This window comes from Tachypleus tridentatus, chromosome 9 (assembly GCF_004210375.1).
Source record: "Tachypleus tridentatus isolate NWPU-2018 chromosome 9, ASM421037v1, whole genome shotgun sequence".
Lineage (NCBI taxonomy): Eukaryota > Metazoa > Arthropoda > Merostomata > Xiphosura > Limulidae > Tachypleus > Tachypleus tridentatus.
The window spans coordinates 101,800,043-101,819,041 of NC_134833.1; the positions used below are offsets into that span (position 1 = coordinate 101,800,043).

General features: G+C 31.5%; 1 protein-coding gene across 1 annotated transcript in view; it reads right to left on the reverse strand.

Moving 5' to 3' along the window:
• Positions 1–682: 682 nt before the first annotated feature.
• The window catches only part of LOC143225909 (voltage-dependent T-type calcium channel subunit alpha-1G-like), a 277,496-nt gene continuing 259,179 nt past the window's right edge, over positions 683–18,999 (reverse strand). The window contains exons 28-33 of the mRNA XM_076456105.1: positions 17,769–17,899; positions 15,859–16,008; positions 12,686–12,807; positions 10,442–10,702; positions 9,695–9,827; positions 683–5,058 (exon numbers count right to left, since the gene is read on the reverse strand). Of these exons, the coding sequence (XP_076312220.1) occupies positions 4,442–5,058; positions 9,695–9,827; positions 10,442–10,702; positions 12,686–12,807; positions 15,859–16,008; positions 17,769–17,899 (1,414 nt within the window). The 3' untranslated portion in view covers positions 683–4,441. The remainder of the gene's footprint in view (positions 5,059–9,694; positions 9,828–10,441; positions 10,703–12,685; positions 12,808–15,858; positions 16,009–17,768; positions 17,900–18,999) is intronic.

Sequence of the window (18,999 nt, forward strand, 5' to 3'; positions counted from 1 at the left end):
GGTGAAGAAATTTTTAACGCAACAACGAGCACTAAATATACACACATATCAAAGAGACAAACTCAAAACGGCAGGAAACTAGAACCTATAAATTTCCTGTTGCTTAGATAAAAACCACGAATATCATTTGACCACACAATCACGTTTAGATAATTTTGTTTTTCTTTAATTTCGCGCAGAGCTACACGAGGGCTATCTGCGCTAGTCTTTCCGAATTTAGCAGTGTAAGAAGAGACGGAAGATAGCTAGTCATTACCACCCACTCGCTGAAATAGTGAGGATGTTTGATGTGACGGGGATTCGAACCCGCGACCCTCAGATTGGGAGTCGAGCCATGCCGGACTACTTAAATAAGATCACAACATGCAATCATCAATCAACTACCTAAATGAAGTATTCAGTGTTTCATACCTTATAATTTTTTTCAACACACATGTTTAGCTAAGACTAAGTGACTGCAGGAACATATAACAAGATTGGTTAATAAATACTTGTTAAGGTAATAATTAGCGATTAAGAGCCAGATGTAGCAACCTATGATACACTGTTCTAATCAGACTTAGTCATTATAAACCAAATCTAAAAATAATTAATGTTTAACAATTATAATGTAGTATTAAGTGAATAAAAGTCAAATGCGACGATATACTGTTATGATGAAACTTGTTTCATACGAACAATAAATAATTAAAGATCTTGTTATTATACCCAGCGATCTGAAACTAAACGTAAAAGGTGTGTGTGTTTTCTTATAGAAAAACCACATCGGATTGTCTGTTGTGTCTACCGAGGGGAATCGATTCCCTGATTTGAGCATTATAAAGTACGAAGACTTCTGTCCCACGGAGGGACGAGTAGTAGATGACTATTAACCCTAATGCACACATAACAATCTCCATCATAGAAATACTGAGCAGTATGAATCATGAACGAAGAAATTTTAATTTAAACTCATTACTGAAAATAAATAAGTCCATAAAGTATTCCAAGACTTTTGATGTCTATTATAGGAAACAGGTAAATTATAGGTAAATGTATATCTTCTATGTAAGACGAAAGAAAATTATTGTTTTCGTACCACTCTACTCTATGTAACACGCTAACTAAGTTTGTCTCTTTTCGAATTTCGTGCAAAGCTACACGAGGGCTATCTGCGCTACCTGTCCCTAATTTAGCATTGTAAGACTAGGAGCAGCTAGTGATCACCACCCACCGCCAACTCTTGAGCTACTCTAATACCGATAAATAGTGGAACTGACCATCACATAACAACTTTCTTACGGCTGAAAGAGCGAGCATGTTTGGTGTGAAGGGGATTCGAACCTGCTACCCTCATATTACGAGACGAGCACCCTAACCATCTGACCATGCCGGACCTCGCTAATGAAGTACCTGATTTGATTATTTTTGGATTTGTTTTTGAAAAGGATGTAAAGTTGTGTTGTTTTACTAAAGTTAAGAAAATCCGTTTATCCAAACATATAAAAATTAAAACACATTTTTTCACGATAAACATTTGAATTACTGAATATGAATAACTCGTTGACAATGAAATCACAAAAATCCTTATGAAAATTGAGAAAACGAACCTATAAATGTATTTTGTCTCAAGCAAAAATAACATTTTTTACAACAAAATAAAATATATTATAATACAATAGATTAAGTGGAAATAAATATTAAATTATCATCAAAACAAACATAATGAAAATAGCATTCTGATACGTTTCTTGAAATGGGATAAATTTTCCATCTGGTTACTAAAATAACATAAGATGCAGGGTAAAAACATAAGTCGAAGAACAGAGCTTTAGTAAAACCTCAAAACCTTTATCTGTAGCCGGTATTTCAATACAATCAACAGTTTCACTCTGAAACCTCTGCAGTAAAACAGTTAGGAATTTCCATGCGTAAACTTTATTAGACTGTACACTTGTATTTGGAACAATTATCGCTTTTAAACTAAATATATATTAAAGATTTGTAATGGCTGCGGAATAATAACAGTATGGAACCAGAAACTACGTGCTATAAACGGGAACATACAAAACTATAATTAGAGAACATACAACTACATTGGTCTCATTAGTTTGGCACTGCTACGTTAATCTAAAGGGTTAGAATGAGTTTTGTAGTTTTCTAAAAGGTACAAAAGAAAGTTTGACTCAAATAAATGTGGCAGATTTGACGCTACAGATGAGACAAAAGCGATGGAATTGTTCCAAATCTTTTTTTTTCTTTCATATAACTCTGATATTGTTATTAGTATTTGAAATGATTTATTTAGGGTTAGATATTTCCTAATTGCAGCGTTCTTCAACAAGCTTCACAAAAACAGTTATTTTCTAAATTCATCTCAGCGTACTCCTATAAATTTTAGTTAACATATGAAAGTTATTTTTTAAATTCACATAAACGTCCAACTTAAATAAGTAAAGTCTAATAACTTTAATTAATAGCAGTTAATTAAAATTCAACGGTGTTAAACTGGTTAAAAATATTTTCATTTGAATATAATCACTTAAGTTTTGACCCTAGACGGCAGCACAATCTCACAAATCTTTACTAACCATATCTTTATCTTTCATACGATTTATACAGCATTATTAAAGATATAAAAAATAGATGAGAAATAAACATTAATATGTGAAATAAATTATAAAATAAATAATGCGACAATATTCAACATTAATACAAAGAATAGCAACTAGTAACCGTAAGCTATATTATAGATACATTACATTGATAGTGGCTTCACGTTTACTTGGTAAGCTCGTTTCTAACCGAGTACGCTTTGACTTGAATCATACTTGTCTTAAATTAATCTCTTCTTCATAAATATAAAACTATTCAATTGATTAGCATAAAGATTAATAAGGTTACCTTGAGTTTAATGTTCTAAACCATATTTAGCGAAATGTCAACTGACTTTTTTTTTTTAAATCGTTTGGTATATTTTTGACTATTGGTCAAACCGGATGGTTTTGCAAGACCATGTCTCTTGATGTTAATAGGTATGAAAGTGTTTAACGTTTATAAAATTTGTATAACTTAAATCCAAATACGTACACAAATTCTACGCGTTACTTTTAGAAGTATTCGATATTTTGGGAACTTTGAATTAATTAAAAAACAAAACGTTTCACAATACGCATGTATAAAGCTGTTACTCGAATGTTACTTACCAGAAGTAATGCATCTCTTTAGTTGCCTCGTAGATAAGAGTTTCACCAGAAACATCAACAAATCAGCTAATGCTTAAAATTCGTTTACTAACAGTTAACGAAATATTAACCTTTGTATCTACACATATCACTCATATCTAACAGATGTGTGAGAGAACATATTTTAATATACTTGAAGATTCAAGTATAATTTTGTGTTATAAAATGCTCTTCATGATTGTCCTAAATATTAGAAAACATCAATTTTAATGTAACGTATAGCACTGTTAAAGATATTTTACTGTCACATCGATTCAGCTCTTCTCTTACGTGTTTGCTGAACAAGGGAATAATGGCTACTATATATTTATTGGTTTAAAAAATGATAAGTAACTGCTCCAAACAAATTGTTTAAACGCTGCTTATTTATACAACCTCTTTTGTACATACTGGATCATTGCATATTGACAAGCAATCAAACTAAATAGTCTTTGAAGATTAACCGTCTTATGTGCATGTACAGAGAAGTCACTTCAAAAAGTAACTCCTGTTGTCCTTTCGCAAAGGAGTCACTTCTTATAATAACAGATACAGTGTCACATTAATTTTTGTTAAAAGTCACTTCGGTCACAACCGCTTTACGTGCAAGCACAGAGCAGTTCCTCAGGGAATCACATTCAGATGAACACAGCCGAGGAGCCTCATTAAAGATCCACTTGGAAACGCAAGTACAGAAAAGCTACTTCTGGCATTATATGAATCCCACTCACTTACCAGCACACATACAAAAAGCTGCTTGAGAACTCATTTCTAGATGTGCAAACGATGAGAAGCCAGTTGAAAACCACTGTTAGAAGTGCAAATGTACAAAGGTGACACCTGAGGAACAACCTGTAGATGTGCACATATGGAGAGGGACACTTGAGGAACAACCTGTAAACGTGCACATATGGAAAGGGACATTTGAGGAACAACCTGTAAATGTGCACATATACGTAGGGGAGACAGTATAGAAACCACCTCTAAATGCGCATCCTTAATTTGTACGAATTCAAATCTAAACATAAAAACAGTATGAAAGGTTATGGCAAACTAAAATGACATGACATTTACAGATGCTCCGAACTTTTCCATTTAACTTTTTAAAAGTTAAATTTGCTACGTACATATATACAATTATAGCATCACAAAAAAGTGGGCCAATAAAATTATACCATTCAATGCAATGCCCCACATTTTATTTCATAATATATAAGATGCCTACAGCAATTGACCAATCAGCTAAGGTCCACATGATCTATATCTGAAGAATCGTCCTTCAATATTTTCTCGAAGTGCTTCGAGTTGAGGTTCTCCTTTGATGAGGTACTGACCAGCACTGGGGGAGATTCTTCAATGATTGGTAGACTGTTGGCATCCTCTGTGTCTGAAGAAGACGAGGAGTCATAACTGTGTACTTCTTGAGTAATTAAATTTTTTGGTGGAAGGCAAGGAACAGATGATGCAAACTCATCCTCCACTAAAGATGATTTCCTGAGTCTTGGTTTTGTGACGGAGGAACTAGGCGGAGAACATTTTGGACTATGACCATTGGTTTCCATGGGAAGTTCTGGGCTGTGCACAAAATGAGCTGAAGTTGATGGTTCATCAGAGGAAGATTCCAAAACAGAAGCATATAAAGTTTTACAATCATCGCTATTACTACGGTTTACATCTGGACACGACAGTGAATATTCTTCTACGCTCAAATGACTGAGACCAGGTTCTAGAGAGACTTGATTAGAGATCAAAGGAGGATCTTCTTCCTGAGATGAGGGACTTGACGTGTCATCTGATAAGGCTTCCGTCACTTCAATGGTCACTGCGGCAGGAGTCACAACACAGATCTCGGGAGCTGAAGAGGTAAAAGTGTTTCTAGTGAAGTGATGTTTTATAATAATATAACAATTTCAAGGTTAACTCTTCTAAGCTTTATTGTGTGTGATTTTTTTAGATAAAGAATAAATAAATTAATTATGCATTAACCTATAAGGAATTTATAACTTTGTTTGAATTATGTCTTAACTTATTTTTATTCAAAAGTAAAACTTGTTATGGTGCGTGACAACACAACGTTCTATCAATGTAACATTAGATTAAATTGTAGATAATATAATAACTCCATATTCACTTGGTATAGCATTCGTTGAAGATTGTTCACCTTCACCATTTATAAACTAAGTGCCGTAATAATGGTTAAATTGAAGTCCTCTGAATCTACGAGTTTTGGAAATGATAAGCATGTTTTAAATAAACGTTGTTAATAGTTTCATATTTTTGTCCAATGAGAGTTCATGAAAAAGTCGCAAGACATCCAGTATCACACAACTAAACAAGTTTTCATAGTAATTAATTCAAGGTAATATATCTTATAGTAACAACCCACCTCAAAATACAAAGAAACTGTTAATACATTGTTAAGGAAAAATACTTAAATGGTCAACGTTTTGAGCAAACTACATTCATCGAAATCTCTTTTGAGAACGTTATGCTTTGCAACAGCGTTGTTGTTGTTTTCGTCTAGCGTAAAGATACAGAACTGGCTACTTGCGTCCAGTCCACCGCGGAAAATTTCTAATTTTACAATGAAATAAGAGTTGTACGAATTTAATCATTGAGAGAATTTGCTAAAAAAATCTAAAGCTTTAAGTAGGCCCTTGTAATGTGTCAAGCTTGAATGGAAAACATAACTTAATAAAGAAACATATATTGAGTTGGAAGGAAATATTTTGGAATACAAAAAACAAAACTTTATTCTTTGAATACTTGAAAAGATTTTGCCTAAAACGGTTTTATTAGATCAGTACGTTCAAAGCTGGAAGGTATTTTGAATCAAAAGATTCAGTCGGCTTTGCATTTTGATTAAATAATTTGGTAGAAAAGGCTTTTATTTCCTAATGTTATAAAATTTCTAGCTGTTGACTGTATAGAGAGGACTAAAGTTGAAAACTTAGTTTTCTGTTACATTGCACATCAAATAAAAATTGGGAAATTTCGATTTCTTGCTCAACATCACCGCCAGTCTTCAGTTGTTTAGATAAATAGTTGATACCGGTAGTCATTCAACAATCGCCTGGAACACTTACCAAAAATTGATCTAGAATTAATCAGAAAAACACTATTATCATTGCAGTGTAATATCCCATGAAGCGTAATGATCCTTTTAGCAACAGAGAGTGAAAAAGATTTGACTGTCGGTTCCGGTTTGGTATAGAATAACCTAAAAACTTGGAAAACTCTTCATTAGATAATGGTGATGGAAAGAGACAACGTACGGCATTGTGGAGATGATGAAGAAAATGTCCAGTTGCTCTCAAATAAACTAAAAAGATTGTTTTCTTTAAAGGTGGTTAAAACACTCGACTTGTAAACTAAGGGTCGAGGGTTTGAATCTCCGTCACACCAAACATGCTCGCCCTTTCAGCCGTGAGCGTGATAGTGCGACAGTCAATCCCACTATTCGTTAGTAAAAGAATAGCCCAAGAGTTGGCGGTGGGTAATGATGACTAGCTGCCTTCCCTCTAGTCTTACACTGCTAAATTATGGACGGCTAGCGCAGATAGCCTTCGTGTAGCTTTATGCGAAATTCAAAACAGACCAAACCTCCTTCTCTGATTCTGGAGTTTTGTTTGTTACAGAATCCACGCCAGTAGGCGGTCAGGTAGTGTAGCGCCGTCGCTGATTTCGAATCACCACCTAAAGGAAAGCAACCGATAGGCAACAACTACTGCTGTTTTCACGTGTGCCTTATTTATCTACTTTTCCAGTATCTAATTCTTTATTATTGTAATCGTTATTATTATTATTAGGTACAAATTTATTTTACACTAAATTTCCAACGTAAATAAAAGGGATTGTTGTTTCTTCTTACATAAAATAGTGGATATCAAATTTCCTAATCCCAATTCGGCACTATTGCCACAAGACACACAATCTACAATCTTGTTTAGAATTGCACAAACAAAGAAGATTTATTCAAATTAAAGATTCTACTGTCAAAATAAATGGGGATTAATAATTAGCAGGGGTATGATTGTATTTATGTAACTAGAACTATTGCTGTTGTTAATGTTTATACAATAGTAATAAAAAGGCTTAATCCAATCCCAAAGTAATATAAGAGTAAACCATCACTAAGCCTTTTTATTACTATTATATCAGCATTAACAACAGCAATAGTTCTAGTTACATAAATACAATCATGCCCCTGCTATTATTAATCCCCATTTATTTAGACAATAGAATCTTTAACTTGGGTAAATGTTCCTTTACACATCCAATCCCAAAGTAATATACGACTAAAAAATAAAAAATAAATGTAGTTTATTCAGTATATTAAGCCAGCTTAAAATGTGTTTACTCGCCCTCTATACATTCCTGCTGAGTAGATAAATATGCATAAATGTTTCATTTTTTTCCATACTTGAATTTCGCTTATATTTCTTTTATTGTTAAATTTTATATGTATCTGACAAATAGCACATTATACCTATTCGGAAAATAAATCTCATAATAAAATACATGACCAAATTATCGCCTTGTTTATTTTTCAAGGTGGTCGTTATTCTTCAAAAATGAAACTTATTACTGAGTCTATTATTATTCTACATAAACGTTGTTATTCATTTAGTGCGAGGAATCGAACCATGGACTCTAGGATTGTACGACCGTAGACTTACTGCTGACTAACTGGATAACCTTATTATTATATAAGATGTATGGTGCACAAAAATAAAATAGCTAATAGTGACGTATAAAGATGAAAATAAGTTATATAATAATAAGTGGAAAATTGCACCGAAATATATAAACTACTTGTACGAAGTTTAGAGATGATCATTTCTTTAAACCAGTTTTATATAGACTGTCCATTCGTTGTTAAAGTTGAGTTCTGTTTCTCGTTTTAATGCTTTCTTAATACATGGACACAAAAATAATGGTTTTCACCCAATCTTGCATTTAAAGAAAACAAGAAATTAAGACTGATTTAACCAATTGAACATTCGATACTGACTTTCTCTTCATTGTAAATTCTATTGCACAAAATTAATCCGCAAAAACCATAATATTAGCATCATATATGGTTTGGTTTGTTTTGAGTTTCGCGCAAAGATACACGAGGGCTACCTGCGCTTGCTGTCCATAATTTAGCAGTGTAAGTCTAGAGGGAAGGCAGCTAGTCATCACCACCTATCGCCAACTTTTGGCTTGCTCTTTTACCAACAAATAATGAGATTGACCGTCACTTTATAATGCCCCCGCGACTGAAATGACGAGCACGTTTGGTGTGACGAGGACCATTATATCTGATAACAAGTAATTGTAATAAAACTGTAAAAAATAAGTCTTAACTATTTTATCATTCTTGTTTCATACTTCTGACACTTAAGAATTAAACGAATCTTACTATTTGTTTAACACGTAACTCGTTTCATGTAGTAAAATACTATTTGTTCAGTAAATTTCACATTCTCTTGTACTACTGAAACAAATTCAGTTTGTTTGTTTGTTTTTAAATTTCGCGCAAATATACATGAGGACTATCTGAGTAGCTGTCTGTAATTTAGCAGGAAAGGCAGCTAGTTATCACCACCCACCGCCAACTCTTGAGCTATTCTTTTCTCAACGAATAATGAGATTGACCATAACATTATAACCACCCTCGGCCGAAAGAGCGAGCATGTTTGGTGCAACGATGATTCGAACCTGTGACCCTCAGATTACGAGTTAAGTGCCTTAACCACCTAGCCATGACGGACTTTTACACTTATAACATCCATTTATAACTAAATATACTGCTTATTTTACACTCACAACATGCCTAAGAAAACAAACTAATCATTTCATATTTAACGAAATTCATGTATAGACCAACAAACTAATCTCATGATATTTACTATATTCATGTAAGCCAAACTAATCTCGCTTCATGCGGCTAAATATGCAATAACAATGTCTTTTACACTTGAGGCTTTTCAAATAAATAAAATTCAATTGCTTCTAAATTACTTTAAACGTTTAATTTAAAACATTTATTGTTTGACATCAAAACCCTTTAAAAGTTAATTTTGTACAATTAAAAATATTTTAGAGACTAAAATAAATCAAACTAATTGTAGACACAAAGAAAATTAGGTTTATCGTAAAAGTATCTGTAGTAAGGATATATCTGTGAATTGAAAACATCAGTCTAACTCTGAGAGGTCTATATGCAAGGTGAAGATGTTCATGTATATATTACATTTGTATAACTTCTAGAACTTTACAAATGTATATCTACAATTTCTTCAGCATCCTTGTTTACCATGTCTGGTATTTGCTTTCAGGCAGTACGAACTATCGTAATAATTGGTAACGTTGTAGTGTGAAAGTATTATATAAATGTTTAACCACATAAATGACACTTAAGAATATTGAAATACAGCTCAATAATTTAAACAATACAGAAATTACAAAAGAAGGCATACATTTGAAACTGTAGTTGTGCTTACCGTTTCCAGAAACATCTTCAACAGATCCTTGGAATGTGAATGTAAAATTTGCCGGAAGTGAGGACATCTTGACCAATGGCCTGTGATGGATTATTTCTACTGTTTTTTTCTCGCTTCCCTTCTCTCTCTTGACCTGACGAAAATCAGTACACATTGATATACATAGATGTATGGATGAGGTAACCACACTATATCACTAGATAAGTAATCAAACTTATAATAAGTTCACAGTTCAAAAAACAGCCACTGAAAGTCAAGCAAGCGAAGATCTCGCAATGGTCAAATTAGAGTTAACTTTTATAGGAATGAAAACTAAATACAAGTGCATAAAGACGAACACTCTTTTGGTTATGATATAGAACTAATAACTAGTTTTAAATATCAGAAAGTTTAGAATACAAAGTTGCTAATACTTGGAATTGCTTAAGCAATTATTAAGAAAACTCAAACATTTAACACCGCAAGTTGATATTAATTTAATATGGAAAACGTTACAAAAATATACATTGAAATTAGTCAGCTTAAGGCTTGAGACTAGACTTAGCAAGTTAAACTTTCGCACACATAGCGTTTCGGAATTGTTATTGAGAAAGATATTCTTCTAGACAAGAAAACCGCATATTTTACAGTAACTGTAGCACAACTGACTTTTTTCAAAAGCAAATTTCTGATATAAAATTATCGCTTTCCTTATGTTTCCACTAGGAACACTTTGGAATGAACACAATACTTTTTAAGCTTACTTACCCCATTTGTTCCACCATGTTCCTGTGCTACCCGTGCCTCGGCGGCTAGCTCTTGCTGAATTTCCACTTCCATCTCTAGCTCTTCGTCCATCAGCGTGTGGGACTCTTCTAAATGTTTCATTAAGACGGCTACCACTACATTCACAAGCACAAACTGAGCCATCAACACAAAGACGACAAAATATATAGGTGCAATAATAGGTGACACACAGCAGTTTGTGACACAGTTACTTGAGGAGTCACAGTTTTCTCGCAGAGTATCCTGGAAGGGTTAGTTTTATAATGTGTCGTTAAAACGAAAAAATCCATTACACAAGTTTAGTATAACAGGTACATAGCGTCAAAGATTGGTAAATGTTTAATACAATTTGTTACAGATGTAATTCAAGTATTCCGAATAAATAATTTATAATAGTTGTTTTTTCGCAAAGTTCCACAAAAATCTGTCTACTCAAGTCTAACATATGAATTTTTAATACTGACCTAGTTTTTATCTTAAAAATATTCGTTACTGCGTTTTAAACATTGCAAAAGTTTGAACAAGTCTTAGCTTTCTTGTTTTTCTTGGACATAAATAATGAAACTTTGTTAAGGTTAATGCATGATAATTCAGTCAATTATAGATATTTCGTCTGTTAAAATAATTTACTTTAGAGTTTCAGTACACATAGAATATTGGGAGATATAGTATTTGAATGTTTAATTTCAACCTTTGTGTATTCTTTTATAATTTAACTCAATTTGGTCTCGTTTTTTGCTTCTACACTTATCTGCACAATACTGAAAATTGTTGACAATACAAACAATCTAAAAATAAATTGGTACAACTTAGAACATTATGCGAGTGTTGAAACTACTGACATGATTTGGATTATAATTTTCATAACTTGATGTCAATCACACATTTTAATGGGTAGAAGAAAAATGATTGTTAATTTACATTATGTTTTAGACAAAAGCAGTTAAATATTGTTATCAGGAACATTTTTATTATTCAATCATAATAAACCACTTACGTCATTATTCAGGTGAAAGCAGTTAGATATTGTTATCGTGATATTGTTCATCGTTTAACAATAATAAACAATTTGTATCTTTTTTCAGGTAAAACCAGTTATATGTTATCGTGATATTGTTCATCGTTTAACAATAATAAACAATTTGTATCTTTTTTCAGGTAAAACCAGTTATATGTTATCGTGATATTGCTCATTATTCAATCATAATAAATAATTTACATTTTGTTCAGGTGAAATCAGTTAGATGTTGTTATCGTGATACTATCAATTGTTAGAATTATCCTTGAGGAAATGGAATCGGAAGTTATACCCATTAAACATAGTAGATATAGAAAAAATAAAAAACTGATAAATTTATCTTGAATTTTAAGCCTATTCATCTCAAAATCAACTACAAAAATGCGTCATAAACCCATTCGTATATAAAAAAAGAAATACAGCAAGACTTAGTTATTTTGGTTGTGCATTATCCTGTGAGCTTATCCCGAGCCAGAAGCACTATGGCATGTATGGTTGTTATGTGATAAAAGTTACATTTTTTATATTACTAATTAAATTACACCTGGTTTGCATTAAATATTCCAGTTTTTATAAACATCGTAGATTTTGTCACATTTATTTTGTATTCGTTTGGTGTTTTATAAATGTTTAATAACTCCTGATCTACATCACTCCTATCTGGAGAGAGAGAAGACATTAAAAACAAAGGATTAAATAATTTGTTAAGTAAATTGAGTCTCAATTTAAAACACGTGACATAAGAAACAGTGTCAATTCCACTTTGATTTTCATACTTTAATATTCAATTTAAAAGCATACAAAAGGCAAAATATTGGTGAAAATAGAACAATGGTGCCAAAAGATTTAATTTGTCAATCAACGTAACAAAACGCAAAAGAACCCCAAGTGAGGTTTGTTATGGATCGTGAAGGAAAGAGTCTTTAATTTTGTCAAGTCTTTATGAAACATTCTACATATACGTAATAAAACGTCAGTTCAAACCTCTATCAGCAAACTATGGATACGTCAAAAACAATTCCTCGTCGCGAAAAAGTAACTATTTTTCAGAGGAAAACTGTCACAGTTGTAAAAAAATATCAATTTCAATACCTAATTAAGTGACGAGTCTTTTATAATTTCTGCATTCTTTTGAGACCGACTTCTGTGTTATCTTCACAGATAGTTGCCTGTGCTCTTAAGTAACACATGACACATTATTGACTCACCTTCATTATTCCATTCCAGTTGTCTCCAGTTGCCACTCGGAAAAGTGTTAGAAAGGCCATTCCAAAATTACGAAAGTGAGCATGTTCTCCTAAACCTTGACACGGGAAGTCTTTGTTACACTCTGTAAGAAACGTACCAAGTCCAGCTATTTACCCAACTTTTCTCAGCATCTTCCATTTTTAAACATAAAATTTGAACATTCAAGTTACTGACCTTGGAGTCTAAATGGACCCGAGAACTAATGAGTTAGATTAACAGTATTAGTTGTAATATTTTTGTTATATTGTGTATGTACGAGAGTCACTCGTTACTAGAGATTTTGAAGCAATGTACGATTTAACATATGCGTTAGCAAAAAACGTTTCAAAATCTTTGTTATATCTTCTTCAGTGTTTATTTCATCATTTTGTTTCTTATTTTGATTGTAACTTGTACGTAAATATTTACCAATGGTATATGTCTGAACGAGTGATTATTTACCAATAATTTAAAGCTATTTATACAGCCCAAAATTAAAAATTAATCCAATAATAAATATAGGTAATTTAATATAACATCATATCTAAGAACATATAGAGTCAAAAACAACAGTTATGATAATAAGAATATGCCGATTCGGCTATTAAGTACCATTGTTGTTAACAGTATTTTTGGACGTAAGCCTACCAATATTTCTCAAGATTCGACCAGCTAGGAGGCTTAGATTAGTGCTAAATATGAGTTATGCTAAGTTCGTTTGTTTTTTTTTAATTTCGCGCAAAGCTACATGAGGGCTATCTGCGCTAACCGTCCCTAAATTAGCAGTGTAAGACTAGAAGAAAGGCAGCTAGTCATCACCACCCACCGCCAACTGTTAGACTACTCTTTTACCAACAAATAGTGAAATTGACCGCACATTTTAATGCTCCCACGGCTGAAACGGCGAGCGTATTTAGTGTGACAGAGATTCGAAACCGGCCTTCGGATTACGGGTCGAGTGCCTTAACATGGCCGTTATGCTAAGAGATAATAATGTAAAATAATTATAATAAATTATATATATATATATATATTAACCATTTTAATGAAAATTACAAAGGAGCTAACAGTGGACAAATAATATGAAATAACGTGTTTAAAAAACACCTAAAATCTTCGTGTATTGATTCATGCAGTGCCACTAACTCCTTCATCCTTGAAAATACTGACACCAGTATTACCTAGAGCTTTAGATATGAACTTCCTAAATAACATCTAGGGATCAATGAAAGCCCATTAAATAGCTCCGACAATGTAACTTTACAATAGATTCATATACGATATAAATTACTTTGACACACTATTATTATCATTTAAGTATAGAGGCAGGTAAGAGGAATTTACAAATACATACCGCAAAACTAATGTTTATGAAGATTTCATAAAAAGTAAATTAAATCAATAACAAAATCGTGCAATAGGTGATAAAAATATTAATACTTCAATTAGAATAACTATGGAGTTTGTAATAAACAGGCAAATAATTTATTAAATATACCATGAAGTATGTCTAAAGCAACTAATCCGACTTTAACACAATCAAATTCTTAAGTGTAACTGACAATACTAGGCTTAGACTTGAGACCTCCACGTTTAAACCTCATAATGTGAGTTAAACCTGAATATGTCTGCAGAGCACTCTTAGAGAAGCTAGAAGTCCGCAATAGTTTTCATACTGCTTATTACCAATTATTTATACTGTTCTTCATCGTTTATGGTTTAAAGCGACATCAACGGTCTTTTCTTAAATTTGGATATTATTAGGATTATTGATTTTACCTATTCTGTAATAATTTATAGGTATCCGCTATTCTCCACTAAAGTGCTTTAACTTAACAGTTAAGTATTTTCAATAACCTCCATAAATACCTCCTATAAAATATGGACATACCCTTATCACTCACCATTCTCAAGAAAAGTTTATCTACATTTATTCAAATTTTACACTTTAAAGTAATAGGAAAAACTTAGCATTTTTTTCCATCTTTGAGTGTTTTAAGATAACGCATCTTTACAATTACTAATAATTTAAACAGAGAAGACTTGTCATTTGTGTTCTTGTTTAAGACGTCAATCACACAGGTGAAATTTATAACTTATTTTATTTTTGGTATTAAAATCTATATGCTTGAAAAATATTTTTACTAATTTCCTTCTATAATAATATAAACCATATACACCACGTACTAACATTTCTAAATCAAATGTATGATATCCAATGTTCTTCTAGTGTTGATATTTCGAATGTTTAAAATATAATTGTTTTACATAATAAGGCTTTCAAAATAACCAACAAAAACCAACAAAGTTTAAAAGAATGTTAAACAGAATCAACAGAAAAAACTTAATTTAAAATTAATAAATGTTGGCTAAAAATACAAATATAGTATGTAACTGATAAATTAAGAATTATATAAACGAAAAAAATAGTTGCTCAAAAACACCCTAAACAATTTCATTTTGACAAATAACTTTTCAGTCTCAGGCTTAAATCGGATGTCACAATGAATACGTAAATTTAAACAAAAAACTCTGCAATCTTCCACCAATAGTTCAGATAATTTACAATAAACATTACTCAACTCCTATTCTTCATATCAAATAAATAAGCTGCATAAATCCAATGAGACTTATAGTCAATTTCTAATCAATAGGCGAGGTTATTAGAATATTTAAAAAAAACTCGCATTGAGTAATTGGCTAAGTACATGATTTAATATCTTCTATTGTTAAGGTTTAAGAGTAATAAAGAGTCAGTGTTAATGCTAATTTTAGTCTTTTGTACCCATATATTAAAAATAATAAAATTAAAAATTAATGAAAACAGACCTAATCAAAACCTGGTTAGTGTTTACACTTGGTGGTGAACAAAGACTTTCTTTTTGTATCTTGGTTTTATTACAACATTAATTTTATTGTCTTCCGATACAACCAGATAAATCATTAACAAAGTAACAGTAATTATAATAGCAGTATAAGAAAGTCATAATTTGACTTTCACCGTCCCAATTGTTCTCACAACTGAGAAGTAAATCGTGGATCATTTGCATCAAGGTAGATCTATCAACCTACTTTATAGACATTTTTGTTTTACTTTATTCAGGTTATACATTTTGTCTATTATCGTTAAAATTGGTCATAATGGGCTACTTACCCAGTCTTCCAAATAGTTCAACTCCTAGAGCAGCGAATATAAAGAAAAGGAGAAAGAAAAGCAAGCCAAGATTCCCAACTTGGGGAAGCGCCTGCATCACTGTATCCAACAAGGCTCGGATTCCTTTGGCCATCTTGAGGAGTTTCAATACTAACAAAGATTAGAAAATTACATCAGAACATCAATGTTCGGATTCGCATTTCATGAGTTTTCCCTTTTCTTACACTAATGAAATATACGAAACTATAGTGGAAAAACAAAATCAAAACATTTGTGTAGAGCCTAAAATAATCAAAAATCGTGAGCCACAACATCAGAACAATTACAATTACGGAAGTTAAATAGTTTGTAAAATAAATAATTTTTCTTAATACAATGCACACATCTTCAGGTATTGTAGTTTGTGAACGATATCAGGTAGTAAATTCATACGTTGAAACACATTATTATAATTACTTCTATAAAGTAGTAGAAGAGCAACATATCACAACACATTGAACACATGATACTATCCAGCTAAAAGATTAGTTTGTAAAGTCATATTCCAATAATAGTATATATTGACATTTATCTAAATAATGTTGTTTGTGAACGACGTATGTTATTTACTATGTAAGCTACAAACTATATCATGTTATTTACATACTCATGTATTTTATGAAGAATCCATTTCGTTAACTTTATAAAGTAAAAATAATAGATGGAGATGTCTAACTATATAACGTAGTTTATAAACGACTTATACTACTATCTTTATCAGCTAATTATTAGGTGATATTACGTATCTAAATAACGTTGTTTTGTGTTTGTATTTCATAATTACAGCTACCAAGGCGATATGCCGCAGTTCCTAATTTTGAATTACTGACAGCAAAACCCTATCACCGACCATCCACGCTAAGGAGCTGACTGTCACCCTTGTAAATCATTCGCGGACTAAACTGTGGAGAGCATTTGATAATATTGTAAGTAGTTGAACCAGACTCGTTAGATCCAAAACCAGATCTCTACCAAAGAGTCAACACGCGTCCGATGATGTAATTTGTGAATGACGTTCGCCATCAACTTAATAGAACAACTTTTCTGTGTATATGACGTAGCTTTACTGAAGGCGTAAGCGACAATTTCCAAGCACTTAGCACAAAATTACTTATTTCCCACAAAATAATTTTAACCAACAAAATCCGCTATTACCGAAAGTTGGATGATCATAGATTTCTATATAAAATAGGCTGTTATAAACTAAGCCAATTTTCTGTAATTCGGAGACAACATTCTGTGTTACATTATGAAGCACCTTTAATATATACATATTCTCATAAATCAATTAAAAATTAATCATACGGAACAAACAGATAGAGCCATAAATATAAACTATAAACACAGTTAAACATATATATTTGGCTCTCTATTTACAAATGACGTTAAGATGTTTTTCTCAACAGTTTCGTAAAAAAAAAAGTTTTAGTCGTTTCAAATTTGAGATTATATCGAATATAAATCTAGCTTATAAACATTTGTTCCATAAATTCGATTTTACTACATGAAATATCAGGTGAGACGTACTATGTTTATGTATAAATGTAAATTTCGACTTACGTACCACATCAGTTATGTACATCTTTATGATATTACTTCAAATAACATCTTGGTATGTTTAATTTTATTTTCATAATATCATTTTCTAAGGCAGTTACTGACAGCTAAGAGCAGTATGAGTTTTATTAATAATTTAACTATCATTTACTAAGTAAGTCTTACTTTTCTTCTTAAATTTAAGAAGTTGTTTAATTTATAACAGAGTAAACTGAGAAAATAAAACATTATTTATTTATTTTTTAGAATGCATATTACTTGGATTTAATTAGTGTTTATCATACAAAGATTAAAAAAAATTCAGACGTTCTTACCTCGTGCGATTCTTAAAACCCTCATGACTCTAATTATGGTTGGATTAATGGGTATAACTTCCGATTCCATTTCTTCAAGGATAATTCCAACAATTGACAATATTACGATAACAACATCTAACTGATTCCACCTAAAAAAATGTAAATTATTTATTATGATTGAAGAATGAACAATACCACGATAACAATATCTAACTGCTTCCGCCTGAATAATGACGTAAGTGGTTTATTATGATTGAATAATAAAAATGTTCCTAATAACAATATTTAACTGGTTCTGTCTAAAACATTATGTAAATTAATAATCATTTTTCTTCTACCCATTAAAATGTGTGATTGACATCAAGTTATGAAAATTATAATCCAAACTACTGACTTGATTCAACACTTAAAAATTATACAGTAATAACTTCTAACGTACTACACTTATACTTGTTTAATCTGCACAATACTGAAAATTGATTGTTGACAATACAGATTGACAATACAAACAACCTAAAAACAAAGTGGTACAACTTAGAACATTATGCGAGTGTTGAACCAAAAAACGAGACCAAATTGAATTAAATTATAAAAGAATACACATAGGTTGAGATTAAACATTCGAATACTATATCTCCCAATATTCTGTGTGTACTGAAACTCTAAAGTAAATTATTTTAACGGACAAAATATCTACAATTGACTGAATTATCATGCATTAACCTTAACAAAGTTTCATTATTTATGTCCAAGAAAAACAAGAAAGCTAAGACTTGTTCAAACTTTTGCAATGTTTAAAACTCAATAATGAATGTGTTTCAGGTAAAATCTAGGTTAGTATTAGGAATTCATTTATTAGATTCTAGTAGAATGATTTTTCTTCGTGTTTCTAAGCTTATCTGATATTTATTCCTATGTGTATTATGAATAATTAAAAGTACTAAAAATTTATATCATTTTGTTCTGTTACATCATTTAAAAGAAGTCTAGAATAATTATATAGGCATATATAATAATCTGTATTTTTTGTGTTTCACAAACCTGTGGATAAAAATAAAATAATATACTGAAAAAAATGTGATTAGAGATTTAGATGAAAGAAAACTGAAACCTGGTTACCTGTTATGCGAGAATATTTGATGAGCTATGTAAGTGAGCTTAGAAAATTAACCGTGAAACAAAATTATAAGTAAGCAGAATAATAGAGTAATATTAGTGAACTGCGATAACAATTTTACAAGGTAAACAG